A 19,554-nucleotide genomic window follows, 5' to 3' on the forward strand; every position below is an offset into this window, starting at 1 on the left:
CTTGTACTGTACATTTGCGTGACTGGTATGTTTATGTGTTCTTACTCTACAGGTAAAAGGTAAAGCTGTGAAGATAAGGCCTAAAACCAAAGATTGGCTCAAAGGTTTTCAAGAGGAAATAGCCCGGAATAGGGACAGCATTGCCCCAATGTCACCAACTGCAAACTCCTGTTTATTGGAGGAGAACTTTGACTTTTCAAATCTGGATTATGAATCCGAAGGTTAGTGGAATGGAGACAACTAAAACCTCCAGTTGTGAGCAAGCTTTGTAGATGCATATGTTGGAGCAAGAGCTTAGATCCTTAGTCTTTAGCAGCTGCACGTTGTACTTGGTGTTCGATCAGAAAGGGAAAGAACGAACTGGCATAGCTCTAATAATATTTTCCTTACATCTATGTTCTTTATCTGTTACTATAGTTGTATCTATTCATATGGAATGATATTGATGTTTGTACGTCATTTGTTGTTTATACCACACGGTTGCCTTGAGAGTTTGAGAGCAACCAGCGTGTTAAAAGTACAGAACCCCTCCGATGAGAGCAGGTGCCCCTAGCCAGTTGCCCTCATTCACCAACCCCGTTGTCATAGAATTTGAGCAGAGCACCAGCCTGAAGAGTTCAGTTTTCTGAAGGTTCCTGAACGAGAGCTGGTTAGGCTCTGTTCTAGAAGACACACTGCTCCGAGAGCTAACTCTCGTAAGTAAATAGTGAACACTTGGGGTGAGATCGCTGATCCCTATTGGGGAACCTCTGACCCAATTTACACTTGCTGGATTTGGTGCTGGAGGAAGTTCACCTAACTCAGCGAACATTAGGTGGGCTTCCTTAATATATGCTGGGTGAAGGAGCGAAGTAATCACCTTTAAGGCTGTGTCAGACACCACTGTCCAATTGACTGTGAAATAGGATTCTGTTGGCCATGACATCTTGGGCATCTGATGTGTTGAGGAATGTCAGCACAGCTTGCCTTCCTTCATTTGAGGAGGGAGGGAGGGAGTTAAGACCTTTTCAAGAGCAGTTTGCATTACTCACATGGTCCCGAACCCTGATTGTAGATTGTGTAGAACATGGTTTTAGCCAGTGAAAAATGCAATGTCAGTGCTTTTTCTGCATATGTGTGATTTTGCCACACTCTCCATCTAATGTCTCACATGCTACTTAATGTGTGTATTTCTAGCTCAAACAGGTCAAATTAAAATCATGGCACACAGAGTACATCGCTGTGTCTGACACTTTTGGAACTTTAACAGGTAACTTTTTAGCCACTGATTTCCAATTTAGGCCCTGAAATAAGTGTCAATTTTACTCAGTTGTGTAAAAATCCCAAAATATATGGATTAAGAGGAAGGGCTTTCGCCTGCTTCAGGAAACACAAACTTAAAGTACTTACATTTAATTACAGCAGGTAGAAGAGAATAACTCATTTTCATGAAAATGTTTTGTTTCTTTGTTCACACAAGTACATGTTTATACCAAAGATGATGTTCTCAACGTATACAAAGTCAGTTTTATGAATCAATTTTCTTTATTGCCATTTCTTATAAAACCGAGAACAATAATTACACTTCTTGCTTACAACCAAGGAGGCAGGCTTGCAGTATCACACATTTGCAGAACTTACCCCCATCCCAACCAAAATAAGATCAGATGCAAACATTTTAAGCAAACATCACTGCTTTGCAAATAGTTGAACAAATAAATGTGACTGACAAGGTGCAGTTTCTGTTTGTTTTTTCTGTGTTGCCTCCTGGCATATTCAGCAGCCGTGATGGTGTAACACAGGGGAGGCAGGAGAGTCATGACAAATAGCGCTGAATGATGGGCCCTAGCTGGCCCCACTTAGAGCAACCAGTTCTCCTAAGGCGCTCAGAAATTAACAGACACCTATTGTGTATCAAATGTACTATACTATTCTTCAGTGCTGTTTCTTAATGTAAAGAGTTAATTACTGAGGCCCATGGCATGAACAGAAGTTAAATCCAACTCTGAAAACACAATGTAGAACATAACTTATGTGCCCTAACTAAGACACACTTTGATTGCAAAAGCATCTGTAGCATTTCTTTTAGAATGTGCTAAGTATGTATAGTTTTCAAGCTTAAAAATGCTGAGCATTCTTAAAATGCTGAAATAGCTATACAGTGATGCCACTTTCATTTGAATAATACACCACGTAACTAGTCTCCCCCCCCCCCCTATGCTACCTGTGGCCTCTGGACTTGGTTGTTCACTCCTTCCCTCAAAGTGTAAACTAGCGCATTGTACTTGTTACTTCTGAGCACAAACAGGTGACCAGACAGTGCTTGTGCCCAGCAGGTTTCCCCACTGCTGTCCTCTGTAGCATTCCCCACTCGTGCTCCGCTTATTACCATGGGAAGCCGCAAAGCCGCCTCGGGTCCTATCGGACCCTCCACTTAGTGAAGTTTTGGTGGTGTGTGGCTGGGGACCAGTACAGGAGACGGGGTGCATGGTGCACAGTGCTTGGTGCCGGATGGGCTGGGCCCAGAAGGGGTCAAACCAGTTTTCTTGTCTCTGCAGCAGGTATTTACCTGATAGAAGGTGGTCTCCGGTGTAGTGTATTGGGTCACTTGTGGTTGAGTTGAGCTAGACCCGGAAGGAGAAGCCGGAATCATCCATTTAGTTCACCACCTATTGCCAGTGAAGTCCCTGTGCTCCTTTGGGCTCTGCCGTAGATGTGGAATTGAGGGAGGGTGGGGACACAGTGGTAGCAGAGCTGCAAGTAGGATCCTCCTGAGTTCTGCTATCTCAGCGTTACTGCTACTACTTTTTCTCCCCTCCTCTGCTCAGTATTTCCTTTCCCCCTTCTCCCCAATTGAATAGGTGGGGATCAGGGGTTAAGGCAGTGACAGTTGGCAGCAGGTCTGCGGGAGCCAAGATGGATAAGTTGATTTTTTGCCACAGTACTGAGAGGGGGAGGCTCTCTCAGGCTTCAAACCCCTTTTAACTGTCTCCTGCAACAGAGTCCTTCTGGTTCTTTGGGCCACCCTTTCTTTTATCTCTTGTGATCCCTGCAAGAACTGCAGTGGGAGCCTACTATCGGTGGTGTTTGGAAGCTAAGTATCCCCCAATCCAGAGTTCACCTTTGGGTGCCCTTGAGTGCCTGTCAAAAGGACTCGTTCAGCCAATCTGCCACCAGCATTATTTATTTTTAGCCAATTAAAGGCAACCTATTTAAGTGACAAATGAAAACTCTCCTGCAAACGCTGCCTAAGAACACTAGGAAGAAACTAAACAGCAATTGCATAATTCTAAAAACTCTCCTTATAAGAGCCCAACTGCTGCAATACCTGATCCATTATCCAAACCAAAGGACTCTGGGTGCGCTGAATATGGCAGCCTTACCGGTTTACTATTGAATTGACCATTGCTGGGTCCATGAGTCCCATTTCCAATGCAGTGGCTGACACTGATATTATCACATCACAGGGAGAGGATAGTCCCTCGCCTTTGCGTCCAAATTAATTTCACCCAAACATAGTAAGAGTGACAGACCCAATAAAACATATACTCTGTTGAACAACCTCTGATCAAAACAATCAATGCTAGGCTTTGTTCTATATCAACACATTTGTCATCCTCAAAACAACCCTCCCATAATGCTTCTCCCTTAGAATCCAACCCTACAGTTAACATAGCACAAATGCTTAATGCCAACCCAAAGAAACTAAGCAATTTGCAGGAACCTCCTACTTACAGTAACCGCCTAGATTAATAGAACACCACACATTTTTACCTTCAACCTTTCTGAGGGAGGGTCCTGATGAGTTCTCTCAAAGTATTCTCAGACCTTCTGCTAGACCAATGCCAGTCAGGCACTAGCAAACTATCAAAACCTGACAAAGTAGAACAACATGAGCTTGCAAGTTCCCTGGATAACACTGATCACTTGTTAGACATGGATGGCAATATTCCAAAGTCAATCAATCATTCCCCTTTGATATATGAGAGTGAAATAATCACAGACATGACAAACCAAGGCCACTACACTACCAAAGATTAAACAACTCCTTCAGTTTATCCAATGCTCTTTCCAATGACTGGGATTAGCTCAACTCTCACAAAAATGGCTGACACCCTGGAGGCTCAATCAATTTTTATTGGGGAATATGTCTCCTTATTAAAAACGCAAAACCAACAGTTGATGGACAGAATGCAGAACAATGTCATACATTAAACCCAGTACTGAGATCTGGGCCTAAATCCATCATTTTTTTGAACTCCACACCACCCCAGTTCAGACATGGCCATATGCAAATCAGCCTTGACCCTGTGCCTCATGGGAACAGTCCAGCCCGAACTGCCGAGCCATGTCTTTCCTGTACCGGAATAAAGCATCCTAGGACCGGTTTCTGGCTATCAGCCGTTTTCAGCCAGGATACCTTGACTCCAGTGGTGTGGAGAGCATGGGACTCACGTCTGAGCATACCCATCCCACTCAGGGTGACAAATGCAAAACCAACAGTTGATGGACAGAATACAGAACAATGTCATACATTCACCCCAGTACAGAGATCTGGGCATAAATCCATCATTTTTTTTGCAGTCCACACCACCCCAATTAAGACATGGCCATATGCAAATCAGCCTTGACCCTGTGCCTCATGGGAACAGTCCAGCCCGAACTGCCGAGCCATGTCTTTCCTGGACCGGAATAAAGCATCCTAGGACGGGTTTCTGGCTATCAGCTGTCTTCAGCCAGGATAGCTTGACTCCAGTGGTGTGGAGAGCATGGGACTCACGTCTGAGCATACCCATCCCACTCTGGGGGACAAATGCAAAACCAACAGTTGATGGACATAATGCAGAACAATGTCATACATTCACCCCAGTACAGAGATCTGGCCTAAATCCATCATTTTTTTTGCACTCCACACCACCCCAGTTCAGACATGGCCATATGCATATCAGCCTTGACCCTGTGCCTCATGGGAACAGTCCAGCCCGTACTGCAGAGCCATGTCTTTCCTGGACCGGAATAAAGCATCCTAGGACCGGAATCAAGCATCCTAGGACCGGTTTCTGGCTATCAGCCGTCTTCAGCCAGGATAGTTTTGCATTTGTCACCCCGAGTGGGATGGGTATGCTCAGACGTGAGTCCCATGCTCTCCACACCACTGGAGTCAAGCTATCCTGGCTGAAGACGGCTGATAGCCAGAAACCGGTCCTAGGATGCTTGATTCCGGTCCAGGAAAGACATGGCTTGGCAGTTCGGGCTGGACTGTTCCCATGAGGCACAGGGTCAAGGCTGATTTGCATATGACCATGACTGAACTGGGGTGGTGTGGAGTGCAAAAAAACGATGGATTTAGGCCCAGATCTCTGTACTGGGGTGAATGTATGACATTGTTCTGCATTCTGTCCATCAACTGTTGTTTTTTCCTTATTATTTTTTTTTTTTTTTGTTAAAAACTTTTATTGAGCAATCACATAAAATTACAAAGATGGGCCCACAACCACACGGGCTGGCCGCTAAGTCACATAGCACGACACATGAAATAAACAATCATTTCCTAGGCCAGGCCAAATCGTAGAACGAAATTGCTCCAGACATAGAACAGGATACAACAATTTTCTACATAAAACATGAAAATAACCAACACAAACATAAGGCGAGTGCAATAATCAAGTCGGCCCAAATAGCAGAGGGGAAGGTCACTAAACAGGAGAACAAAAGTAAATCAATGAGAGTCGGTAAGGCCGTGAGGGGGGGGGGGAGCAGGGAGGACAGGAAAATCCTAGAACAGAGCGAAAAATTTCGGGAACGTCAGCCTAAGGAGACAGGGTAACATCGGAGGTGGCAACCAAGGGAGGGGTACAAATTCCCCCACGGTATGCATTCCATTGACCCCAGATTTTTGTCCACGCCCCCGGCCTGCCCCTAGCCACGTAGACTGTCTTCTCTCGGAACATGGACCAGTCCATGTTGTCTTCCCACACCGAAACGTCAGGAGGTCGGGATGCGCCCCAGAGTTGCGCAATGTCATGCTTCGCGACCATGTAACCCAGGGTCGCCCATCTAGTCTGGGCCACAGAGTAATCGGAGGGTTCCCACACATTCAGCAGGCATTGTCGGGCCTCAGGCCGCAGGTCAACACCAGTCACTACAGTCATCATCGCAAGCACATCCACCCAATAAGCTGCCACCACAGGACACTCCCAAAGTATGTGCATAAAGGTAGCGCTCATCCCACAGCCACGCTTACACAAGCCATCCGGGGAAAAACCCATCACGACCAGACGCGGACCAGTCACATACACCCGGTGGAGGATCTTAAGTTGCACCAAACGAAGACGGGCGGGAATGGCGACCTCCTTCGGGGAGGAGAGTGCCGACTGCCAGTCCTCGTCATCTAGTTCCAATCCATCACCTACCCACATCTCTCGGAGTCGGACCAACAAATCAGCGCGATTATGAATCAGCTTCTTGTAGATGAGCGAGATAGTGCTGTCGGGCAAGTGTCCATCTAGTATACGATCTTCAAGGGGGGAAGACTCGGGCAGGGCCACATCAGGAGTCAGAACCGAGGCCAAGGCATGTCGGACTTGCAGATACCGGAAAAACTCTCTATCACTCAAGTCGTATTCTGCCTTAAGGGCCTGGAATGATTTCACGCGACCATTCACACAAACGTCACCCACTTTACAAATCCCAATCACATCCCAGCGGTCAAAGCCCTTAGTAGACCAGAGACATCCCAAACGTTCAGAAGCATAAAGCGGAGGGAGGAATCCCGGGTAATAAAAATCCCTAAATACTTGAAGCCAGACTGGACCACCTGGATAGGGAATCTGGCCGGTAAAGAGGGCAAAACACCCGAGAGAACATACACACAGGACTTAGCCCAATTAATAACAAGGCCCGAGTTAGCACCGAACGAAGTAAGAACATCAAATAAGACGTTCAAAGATTTACGCGGTGATGTAAGATAAAGAAGAATGTCGTCCGCGTAAAGAGAGACGCGGTCTTCAAAGTCCGGTGACCAACGGATCCCTTTGAGGGAAGGTTCCCATCGAAGCCACGCAGCTAACGGTTCCAAGGCCAGCGCGAAAAGCAATGGAGACAGGGGGCAACCCTGACGGGTCCCTCTACCAAGGCTGAAGGGGACAGAAACTCTACCGTTCACCACCACTTGCGCTAAGGGTTCCACATACAACAACTTCACCCATCCAATAAATTCAGGTCCAAAGCCAAATTTTTCGAGAGCTGCCCAAAGATAGGGCCACTCGACCGTGTCAAAAGCCATTGAGGCGTCTAACGAGGCCAAAATGGCCGGCTCCATCAGAAGCCCCGCCCTCGCAACAGCGCCGTGAAGACGACGTAGGTTAAGAGCCGTGTTGCGATGTGGGATAAATCCGGACTGGTCCGGATGAACCAAGTCGCTAATGACCGTCAGCAGGCGGGTCGCCAGGAGCTTAGCCAGGACCTTAGGCTCAACATTTAACAGGGAAATGGGCCTATAAGACGAACAAAGGTCCCGCGGTTTCCCGTCCTTGGGAATTACGACTATCGTAGCAAGACGCTGGTCATACGGGAGAATACCCCGTTCCCGGGACTCCAAAAACATGGCACGAAGATAGGGCGCTACCTTGTCAGGGCGTAGCTTGTACAGCTCAATTGGCAACCCGTTCGGGCCCAAGGCCTTGCCCGAACGGAGCGAACGAATGGCAGTCGCTATTTCATCCGTAGTAAAAGGGGACTCCAATGAGACACGGTCCAGATCGGAAACACTGGGCAAAGCTATATCGCGCAACAAAAGGCGAGAGTCAGCCACATCCCGTCCAGACACAGGGGTATACACCACACGAAAATACTCAGCAAAACATTCAACTATTCCAACCGGGTCTGTCACTCCGACACCATTCGACGACTGAATCACAGGCCCCACACGATTCGCTCTCTCTTTCTTATCCAACCATGCCAACAATTTACCCGCTTTGTCCCCTACATCATACAGACGACCCTGCTGTTCCCGGAACATCAGTCTAGCCGCATCCGTGACCAAGGATTTATAAGCAAATTGTTTCAGACCCAGGGCGTGGAGTTTATCAGAGGTGATCTCAGACTCTAAGTCGGCCTCCCTCTCCGCAATCTCTATCTCAAGGTCCACCACCTCCCGATTCCTAGCCTTCTTGGATTCAGCAATTAGAGAAAGGGCCTGCCCACGAATCACTGTTTTAAAGGCCTCCCACAGGGATACCGCCGAGGAAACCGACCCCTCGTTGTCCAAAAAGTAAGCATCTAAAGACTTAGTCAAAAGGTTTCGGGTCTCAGGGGAGGCAATATACCAGGGGTTAATAGGAGCCACTCGGCCCACCGCCTCCACCCCCAACTCAAAACAAAGCCAGAGCGGAGAATGATCGGAGATGCCCCGGGGGAGGTGTCGGATCTCACGCACCGCCGGCGTCTGCGCCGCGGGCATCAGGAAATAATCCAGTCTAGACAGACTCCCATGGGCCCCCGAATGGAAAGTGTATTGAAGCTGGGTAGGATGCAGGAGCCTCCAGCAATCCACCAAACCAAACGTATCCAAAAACCCACCTAACCACTGTTGGGCTAAAGGCGTATCCCTAGGGGGGTAGCGATCTTGTAGACCGGAGATCACAGAATTAAAATCGCCTGCAAGAAAAAGAGTACTATCAGGAAGGTCCAACAACACACGGCCCAAATCGGAAAAGGTAGAAGTCTGTAGGCCGGGGGGCACATAAACAGTAAACAAGGAGAGGGTACGACCTTCATAGCGACCCACGAGGACAGCATAACGCCCCCGAACATCAAGGATCACATCATCAATGGCTAGGGGGAGGGAAGCCCGAACAAGGATACCCACCCCCCTGGAACCCGTGGTAAACCCCGAATGTGCAGCAAGGCGATATCCCCACCTATTCATCGCACGACAAGCATTGCCCACCAAATGAGTTTCCTGCAAGAAAACAATATCAGGAGATAAACGGCGTAGACATTTTAACACCACACTCCGCTTAATGCGATCTCCCAGACCATTAACATTCCACGAAACAAGCCTCAACCCGCTACCCCCCATCCCACACAGCAACCCCGAAACCCCCCCGCAATGAGCATGACATAAAAAGGAGCAGAAGCCAGATTGATTCGCCTTGAAAACATAACACAAAAACATCGAACATCCCAACCACCCACCCCCAACAATCAAGAAAACACCCCCCACCCTGCACCCCTGCAAAATGCTAAATAGCCACCCCAACATGCAGTGTGCCTGTCGCCCAAGAACCCCCATTCTACAAAAAGAACCCCGGAGGAGGAAAGGCTCCGGACCACCCGCCACCCCGAGTAATACAGATAATGAGGAGAATACACAAACAGTAGAGGCACTGAGGCATTAAATCCCTGAAGACTTTACTCTATTCGAGGGCCCAGGCGTAGGCGGATTGTTCAGCTCTCCACACCACCCTCAGCACCACCCGGGTGGGCGGCGGACTCAGTCCCAGGAGATCGATCAGGCAGAGAGTCCATCCAGACATTCACAGAATCAGGCCGATCAAAGAAGAAGGTTCGGTCGTTGTACTCAACGCGCAGCCTGGTCGGGAAAAGCATGGCGTAGCGAAGCCCCATGTCTCGGAGACGTTTCTTGACATCCCGGAAGCCCATACGCTGTCTCTGGACCTGTTGAGAAAAGTCCGGATAGAAGTACACCGTGGCGTTCTCAAAGGCCACCGGGCCCTTCACACGCGATGCTTGCAGGATAGCGTCCCGATCCCTATAATGGAAGAGTTTCGCAGCAATAGGCCTCGGCGGGGCACCTGGCTTACCCTTGCCCCCCGGAACACGATGGGCACGTTCCACAGCAAAAAACTTTGTCAGACCAGACGGAGAGAGGTGGTTCTGGATCAAGTCCTCAACAAGGAGATCAACAGAGTGAGGTTCTGGATTCTCCGGAACTCCGACCACGCGCACATTACAGCGACGTGCCCTGTTCTCAAAGGCCTCCAAGCGCCGGGTCATGAAGTCGTTCACCCTGCGAAGGTTGCCGATCTCCGTCTGTATCTCCGAAATGTCCTCCGTGAGACTGGATGACTTGAGATCCAGTGACTTCACCTTCTCATTGGTTTTCGACAGGTCAGCACGAATCAAGTTCACATCAATGGCCACGGTGTCGATTTTGTGGGCCAAAGCTTCATATTGTTGGCCTATCGTCTCCTTCATAGCAGAAATGGCGCCCATGATGTCCTGCAAGGAAGGCTCCGTTGACGCGTCCACAGTGAGATCAGCATTACTTGATCCGGGCAGGGCGGCTCCGGGGGACCCCTTGGAATGGGTGTAGCGGTCCATAACGTTAGACTGGACCGGGCCCCCACGCAGGGGCGTCTTGGTCTTCCGAGTCTCTCGGTCCCCTCTGCCCGCCATATCAGAACTGCGTCACCAGGTGATTAACCAGGCTTGATGGAATGGCCGCAGGAAAGTAGGGCCTCGGGACCAAAGAACCGCAGCTAGGGTACCACTAGTAGGAGGGCCAACAGATAGGAGAATAAGCAGCCAAAGGCCCGATAGCCGTTCCGTGCCCCGACTGCAGCCCAAGCCAGGCTCCTCTGCCAGATGTCTCAGTCTGAGGCAGAAACGAAACCGAAACTTAAGAGGGCGACCCACAAGTCGAATCTCCCTGCCGTTGTTGTTCAACTTCAAGACGGCCACTGAGCCTCACCCAGTCCCGGGTGTACCTCGAGGGTGGAGCCCGAAAGATCGAATCGACGTAACTCCGGAACCCCGGGTCCAAATCGAATTCCAAAAAGTCCAGGGCAATCAGCCCAGTGTCCTCTACACAAATCCTCGTAAAAAGTCAGGATAATTTCAGGATATCATGCCGGGAGTGGCGGGGGTCTGGGGAGCGCTGTGCTCACGCGGCCATCTCGGATGCCCGCCAAGCTCCTCCTCCGGTTTTTCCTTATTAAAAACAGCACACTGAGAAATAGTTGCATTGGACAATTCCAACAAGATCCTAGCAAGCATGGAAGAGAAAATGACAACTCTAAGAGAAAATGCTTCCAACCTGACTAGAATGGATGACCTAATAAGTCTCTTACAATTACCGCCTATGAAAATGTATTCAAGTTTAAAACTGGATGCTATCTTGAACTCTTTTCGATATCTTGTGACAATGGCCCGGTTACTCGATCCGTCACTTGCTCCCCAAACGTCCTTTGGTAACTCTAACATTCCAACCACATTGGAGGGCAATCCTCAGAAGCTGCCCACACCTGGGTTCCCTTCTGATACGTCAGGTTCCAGCTAAACTGTACAACTTACAGGTGGCTGCAATGTCTACTTGCAATCATAGTGGGAGGGCTAAAGGAAACCCAACAGAATCTGCACCCTTAAAGACCTACCTTAGTAAATGACGCCTAAAAATGCTGAAAAAATAAAATATTAACCTGGATAAAGCCAAATAGGCTACTTCCTCTGGCATTATCAATTCTCTAGCAAACCAAAAAAAACGATTAGTTTTATTTTATTTTTTTAAACCGGTCACATGTGCCGATTGAACCATCAGTGCTGAATGCAGTGTGAAAAAGTCACACCAACATTAACTACTCTGCCATCTGGGAGGTTCTGCAAGTGACCACAGTTCTGCCTAGCATGCATCTTAATGGTATTTCAACTTAGTCAGGTGGGAGCTGCGACAATTACGAAATCGCACAAGAGCATTAACATAAACAAAGTTGACTCATACATGCTGCATTTCATAAAGCAACTGTAACAAAGAATGCAAAACAGTTCTGACATTTAATTGGGACTGGAACTGCTTTCTATAGCCCAACATTTGATTACCCTATCCCCTTCGGAGCTAGAGAAAAATACCTAAAGACATATTTCCCCAGCTGAACTTTTCCATCACGTACCTTCACTTCATTTCATGACTGCATGGAAATTTCAGAGGAGATAGCATTATTAACAACTCAATGCAAGAGTTATCGAGTCCCGGGCCCCAACAGGATCCTGATAGCTATAAGGAAGCATGATCCATTGTGGAGCCGGATACTGAAGCCTTTTTTTGATCATGTTCTATTTTCCTGTCATATCCCAGCTTCTTGGCAAGGGTCTATAATCCACTGCCATAAAAAAAGGACGCAGAAGTGATCCAGCCAACTTCCAAATTAAAGCCTTTTTAGACACAGTAGGGACATTCTTTGCAAAATATTCACTGTCTCTTCTCATGGACTGGGTAACAACTAATAACCTTTCACAATATCACTTTACATCTGCTGTGTAGATTACTCTTGTCACGTTCGAAAAAGTAAATCGCAATCTCCTATGGTCCAAGCTCACAGCATTTGATATTGATAGTGCCTTGCTACTTCTGATCATGTCACTTCACTCCAAAACGTGGTTGCAAGTTAAATTGTGGGCAAATCAGCCATTTCTCCTAAGGTCATGATAGCAAGTGTCCGAGCCTCACTTCTCTTTTCTCTTTATACTTTGGATATAGGCTCCTATGTACATAAATCCAACGTTTGTCCTCCAAAACTGGGAAACCATCTGATCAGCTATCTAGCGAATGCTGACGACCTCGCTATTTGTTCACAAACTCCACTAGGCCTTCAGTGCCATCTCACTGCGCTGAATTAATTTAACCTGATAAACAGATTATCAGTAAATATTGCAAGGGTGAAAATTATTTCCTTTGAGAAGAGGACTAGGAAATTCAACTGGAACCTTGGACAACAAACAGTCGAAATCGCAAACACTTATGACTATTTGGGCTTCACTTTGGATACAAAACTTTCCACTCTGCAACACTAAAATCAAAGTCTGTAGTGGTAACCAAAGCCTTAAAAAGGTTTGCACAATTATACACCACCCAAACTGTGCCTTTAGTAACAAACTTGTTCCAGGTTAGTCCTATGCTTCAGTAGCAGTCAAAGAAAAGAATATAGACAAACTGGAAATCATTTTCACACAAAATGTACGATCCTTTTTTAATCTCTGCACCTCAAGCCCTCGTGCTATGATTAGTCGTGAGCAAAAAAAAAATATTTATTAACGCTTTTCACTTGTCTCAAAAAAAGTACTATTTTTGTGAATGTGTCCTAACAAGTGAAGATTCAATGAGGGACAGGATCTTGTGCAGAATACCTCGAATTTCTATCAATTTTCTGTGAACAATATCGTATTAAAGCTCACAGGTTACCGTCAGTTGAAGATCTATTAAAAATGTCGAAATTTAATCGTAAATATGTTATTAGAAAAAGTTTGCTTGAATCATTCCAAAGGAATAATTTGTTGACGCGTCTTACTACAAACATGCGGGATACCTCTTGGAATCTTATCTGCAGCCTAGGCAGCAGTACATTGACCAAGGTCTCAATTATTTTATATCTCCCTGAAGCAGTTTGAGGGCACGTGGAATAATATCCACCTTAGTCCCTCTTGTAGCCTTTGTAACAACTTTAACAAAACTTTAGAGCATATTCGAAGTCTGTGCCCTGGCGTGAATGATATACGTAGCCAATATTTGCATTCAACTTACACCAAACTCTCTTTTCGAATGATACAAGAAGCAACTAGGGCATGTTTCTCTTTACTAATTAAATACCTTATTTGGAAATTGACCACGTTTTTGGACAAAGCCTATAACAGACTTTAATCTGTAGATGGTCGTTACCAGGAAGCCAGAGCTGTGACCATTTAGATCTTTATAGTAAAGCACTTTAATCTATTTGTGGTCCTTTTTTCCCCTCTCGACTAACATACTGCATTTAGTTTTTACCAATTTATATATATTTTTCAGGATTTTATACAGTACGGAGTCTTATATCTTTATACTCAGTCCTGTAGATGACTTTATTTATTCTAAGCATCGTAGGCAACTTTATTTGTTTTTATGGTTATGAACTTTAAAAATCTATACAATAAAGTATATTAACTCACTAGTCTTTTCATGCCGCATAATTTGCTGTATATTTTAGTAAGCTGTATCAATTAATTCATTTAGTTTTCATTGACCAAATACATACAGTACCACTGATTATACCCTCCAAGTTTAGTAATTGTTTTGTCTTTTTTCTTGAATTTTGCTTGGACATGGCAGTTCAGAAATTGGGTGGTAGTTACCAAGCCTTGTGAATGTGTCATTTGCTTCCTTCAAAAGGTGGGCTATAGTGCTATATTTTATTGTGCTGAGGGTAACTCCCTTGGCAAAATATTTTCCTCATGCTTGGTGTAGGCTGTAAGCATATAAGCGAATTAATCATGGTTGCTGTGAACAATGGCTCAGTGGCCTTATGACATCCTTTAACGTTTTGGGGGACTTCTCACTAAATTAGATGTGGAAGAGAGAAGTGTAGTGTAGTTCCTATTATCCCAATAGGCTCTGCGCATTGGAATAATATCTTCAATAGTATAGACGTAGGACAGAGGTTAACTAGGTCTTCTACTGTCGATATTAGACTTAAAGTTTAATGTTTGCCAGCTAGCTCAGAGTTCACTAGAAACTTTCTCGAATAGACAAGGAGGAGTTTAACCTCCCTGGATAGACAAGAAGGGATTTAGTTTCTGACAACCATAGAACATGACAACTTTGCTCTCCCCTAATCAAGAGTGTATCTCTAGAGTCGTGTGAAAACAAAAGACAACTTATTTTACTCAGTCAGTACAGTGCATTCTTAGTTTCACCAGATTGTAGAGAAAAGGAAGAGACGGGTGTGTTCAATAAAAAGATGTTATTTATTGATCAGTCTCTTTTCTCATACAAGAGAAATGAATCGCTATTATTGCAATACTTATAGTTAAGTAAAGTGCATACAGTAATAACAGAATTATAAAATAATACTGTAAAAGCATTGATATGGTTTCTTAGCCATATGATACTTAAAATGGATAAGATAGATACATACATATATACATTGACTAATCGTACTCAACTGGTGCTTCTAACTATGCCTACCCCAATGTACCTGACCTAAGCCTAATACGTGGGCGGGAGTAGATAAGTAGCAGTTTAAGTTAAGTTTGCTTTGCCAAGGGTCTGCTTCAAGAATTCTCTACAAAGGGTTATTCAGGTTTCTGGTTTCAGGTTTTAAAGTCTTTATTTCGATTTAAAAATAAAATCTTAAAAGACAGGTACTAACGGACATTAATTAATAATAAGAACATATTCATTAAAATCATATGCATAGTATTAAACGGCATAAAAGACAGTCCTGAAACATACTTGCTGCAAAAAAAAGAAAAAAGGGACAATACAGTTATATAATATAAGATAAGAAATGGGTAAAAAAACAAAAAAAACAATCATTTTCAGGAGCGGATAGACAGACCAAAATGCTCAAACAGAGGTACAACAATCTCCAAGATTAAACTAATGTTTTGACCTGAGTATCCAGGCCCATCCCAGGTATTTGGCCAGACTCACTGTGATAACTTCTGAGGTGATAGTTTTTAATACACAAATGACCTCTTGAGATTTCCTAATAGGCAGGCGCTGGAACAGTGGTTTTAGCCATTTGGCCCGCGGTGCCGAATATCTTGGACAAGCAAACAGAAAATGGCCCACTGTTTCCTTATGGCCCGGGCACCATCTACAGTGATCCGTGGTGCAAGTTGACCATTTTTTCGTAAATGTGTTTAGTGGCAATGCTCCCACCCGGAACTGGTGGTAGAGTTTCCTGTCCAAAGATTTAGAGACTGTATCCCAATATTGTTCACGGAATGGTTCCAACTTAAAAGACAGGAACCTACCCGTGAGATTGATAGAGCTGGAAGCATTGACTCTAATCTGGCGGAGCGTAGCCCAATACAGTTCTTTAAATGCTAGTTTAGATGGAAAAATACTGGTGGCGGGGGATGTCCAAAGCTGCTCTAGCCCCATGTCCGTCAAAATGGATTTTACCATTTGGAACCAGGGGATTTTCCCCGAACCCCTGATTGACCTGACTTCTGCTACCTCCTGTGCAAATAAAGTGAGGTCGGGGGATGTCCATAAGCGCCTCCAGAAAGCAACCAGTCTAAATCTGGCCATCTCATTAATCGGGGGACATCCCAGGTCCAAGCAGAGGGGAATAGAGGGGGACGACTGTGGCAGGCCCACCAGGTTTCGCAAAAATTTACACTGTATTTTAAACAGACCCGTAAGATCCATATGGCCCCACAGATCTGCACCATATAAAATTGCTGGGTTGATTTTGGCATCATAAATCTTAAGCGCTGGGATAACCCGCTTAGTAATAGATCTTTTTTGCTCACTTAGTAGGCAGCCAGTGACTCGGGCAAGCTTAAGGTGTTGAGCACTGACTTGGGATTTCCATCTCAGGCGACTGTCTAGCGTGACCCCCAAATATATCATGTTCTCCACTTGGTCCAGTTTGACACCACCCATGCTAACTGTGCTTCGGACAGGGCAGTTCTTTGTTAGGACCATGAACTTGGTTTTTCCCACGTTCACCTTTAGGTCGCTGATGGCACAGAACTCCTCAAAGCGGTCCAACGCCCGCTGTAAACCGCAACGTGTTCTGGAGAGGAGTAAGGTGTCATCAGCGAAGATGAGCATTGGGAATCGCTGTCCTGCCAGCATTGGGGCGTCCGTCGGAGTAGCTTCGAAAAATTTGACCACTTGGTCAATAAACAATAAAAAAAGAGTTGGTGCCAGGACACACACCTTGACGGACACCTCTAGTAACTGGAAAGGGTTCCGTCACTTGACCCTGTCCTCCCCATCTCACCCTCGCAAAATTGTCCTCATGTAGTTTGGTTATTAAGCCAAGAAGTTCCTCAGGTATTCCCAAACTCCTCAAGACTTCCCACAATTTGTCCCTCGGGACCAGATCGAACGCGGACTTCAGATCAATGAACGCTGCGAAGATGGTCCCGCCGCCAAGCTGGACCACCTTCCAGTAGATCAGACAAAATCTGAACACCTGGTCGATGGTACTCGTTCCTGATCTGAAGCCCGCCTGCATCGGAGATAGTATGTCCTCTGATTCGATCCAGCCTTGGACCCTACCCAGGACCATACGTGCAATGAGTTTTTGCATGGAGTCAATGAGACTGATTGGGCGGTAATTACCTGGGTTAGTCCTACTGCCCTTTTTATAAATAGGTAATATCTCCGCCCCCTTCCAGGATTTGGGTATTCTTGCACCTGCAGCTATAGAATTGGCCACCTTGGTAATATATGGCGTCCACAGAGCGGGGTTGGCTTTAAACAGATCGGCGGATATGAGGTCCATACCCGGCGCTTTCCCTCGCATGGTAGAATTTAGTGCCAATTCGACCTCTCTTTCTGTAAAGATAATAGTCTCACCTTGGGTAGGTGGGTGGAGTACCATCACCAAAGGACAGGGAGGTTTCGGATTCTCGGCGCAGAACTGGGTCGAGTAAAAAGTCACCCATTCTGTGGGGGGCACGTGGTTTGCGGGAGTGCGTGCATCCGGATCCTTCCCCCACTTAACTATTTCCCAAAATTTAATAGGATTATTGGATGTGGAAGCTTCCAATAGGTCCGACCAGTACTTATCCTCCCACTCCTGTTTTGCTTCCCACTGTGTTTTCCTATAGGTTAGTCTAGCCGCTTTCACTGAACCCATGATCCGAGACTTAACTGCTTTAATAAGGTGAGTGTGGGCTTCCCTATTTATTTATTTTATTTATTTATTTTTAAAATTTATAAAGCGCAGCGTATGCCCTTGGGCGTCTTGGCGCTAAACTCATGTGTGCCTCATAATACTCGATTACAGTTCCAAACAAGATAACAGGAAGGTTATTGGTCAAACAACCATGTCTTCACTAATTTTCTGAATTGTAGCAACGTGGAGGTTGATTTTATGGCTAGTGGAAGAGTGTTCCAAAGTCTAGCTGCTGCGATGGTAAAAGATCTATCTCCCCACGTAGCTGTTCTGGTTCGTGGTACCAGCAAGTTGAAAGAATTGACTGATCTTAATTGTCTATTGGGGCGATATAACAGAAGTCTCTGTTTGAGGAATTGGGGTCCATGTTGCTGAATTGCTTTGAAGGTGAGACACAGTGTTTTGAACTTAATCCGGTTTTTAACCGTCAGCCAATGGTAGTTCCTGATTACCTGTCTAATTGGTCCATATTTGGGTGTCCTGGAAAGCATTCGCGCGGCAGCATTCTGGATAAGCTGAAGCTTGGCAATCACCCGAGCTTGAGCATTAAGAAATAAGCCATTACAATAATCCAAGGCTGATAAAACAAGTGCACTCACCACCGTTTTTCCTCCAGATTCTGAGAGAAATGGAATTATTTTTTTTAGAATTTTGAGTTTAAAAAAAGCAGTGGACGTTGTTTGATTAGCATGATCGACGAAATTTAATTTCTCGTCGAAGATGACTCCTAAATTTCGCACTTTCTGCACAGGGCATGGTAAGGCTCCAAGGAGCGGATGCCACCAGATAGATGACCAGATAGGAAAAAGCTTACCAAAAATAATCACCTCAGTTTTATCTGAGTTCAGCCTTAAACAGTTGCTGGCCATCCACTCCTTAATTGCCAGCATGCCCTCCTGAAACCGGGCTGCTACCTCCTCCCCATCCTTGTTAATAGCTAGCTCCAATTGTGTATCATCGGCATAGGTGGTGAGACTCATCTGGTAGATCTTGATTACCCTAGCTAAGTCCGACACATAAATGTTGAAAAGCGTCGGACTTAGGGATGAGCCCTGTGGAACTCCGCATGGTAGTGCTAGGTTGGCCGATCTAAAGGGCCCCAAGGTTACTGCCTGTGTTCTCGCAGCCAGGAATGAGGTAAGTAATGCTCGAGCCATAGAGTGAACACCCAGCTCCCCGACACGGTCAATCAAGGTAGAATGATTGACCGTGTCGAATGCAGCAGACAGATCTAACATCACCAATACCGCTGTGCCACCTTGATCTCTTATGGCCCTGATGTCATCAGCTGCCTTGATGAGTGCAGTCTCAGTTCCATGCATCCTCCGGAAACCAAACTGAGGCTCATCAAGTAAGTTGTTATGTTCAATATACTCCGAGAGTTGGATATTCATTATTTTTTCAATCACCTTGGCTAGAAAAGGCAGGCTGGCAATTGGCCTATAGTTTTTTAATAACTCTTTATCCAAACCTGGCTTTTTCAAAAGTGGTTTTAGTAGGGTGTTCTTTAATCTGTCAGGGAAGACACCTGATGTAAACATCGTGTTACAGATTTGCATAGTAAAATCACTTATTAAGTCAATTATAGGAGGAAAAACCCTTGGAGGACATGGATCCAAAGCCGATCCAGATTTAACTGACCCAATAATAGCTGTGAGTTGATCCTTCGGTATCTTTTTGAATTCGGCAAAGGAGCATTCAATTTGCCTGTTAGGTGGATTACACTGCAAATCTTTTGGTATATTACTGGTTGCAAATTCGACGTAAATGTCATTTACCTTGGAGAAGAAAAAATTTGCTAAGGCATTACAAAAAGCTTGAGTAAATGGAGGAGCCAAATCCTGTGATTGACCCGCTAAAGATTTTACTATCTCAAACAGTTGTCTGCTAGAGTTCTTTGCCGATTCTATCTGTTCCTCATAAAAATTCTTTTTGGCCTCAA

The 19,554-nt window shown here is 45.6% G+C and overlaps 1 protein-coding gene across 1 annotated transcript in view; it reads left to right on the forward strand.

The window, feature by feature from the left end:
• The window catches only part of SYNJ2 (synaptojanin 2), a 724,073-nt gene that overhangs the window by 612,594 nt on the left and 91,925 nt on the right, over positions 1-19,554 (forward strand). Inside the window, exon 21 of the mRNA XM_078649121.1 lies at positions 53-221. Coding sequence (XP_078505247.1) covers positions 53-221 — 169 coding nt within the window. The remainder of the gene's footprint in view (positions 1-52; positions 222-19,554) is intronic.

The sequence above is a fragment of the Lissotriton helveticus genome, chromosome 6 (genome assembly GCF_964261635.1).
Source record: "Lissotriton helveticus chromosome 6, aLisHel1.1, whole genome shotgun sequence".
Classification (NCBI taxonomy): Eukaryota; Metazoa; Chordata; class Amphibia; order Caudata; family Salamandridae; genus Lissotriton; species Lissotriton helveticus.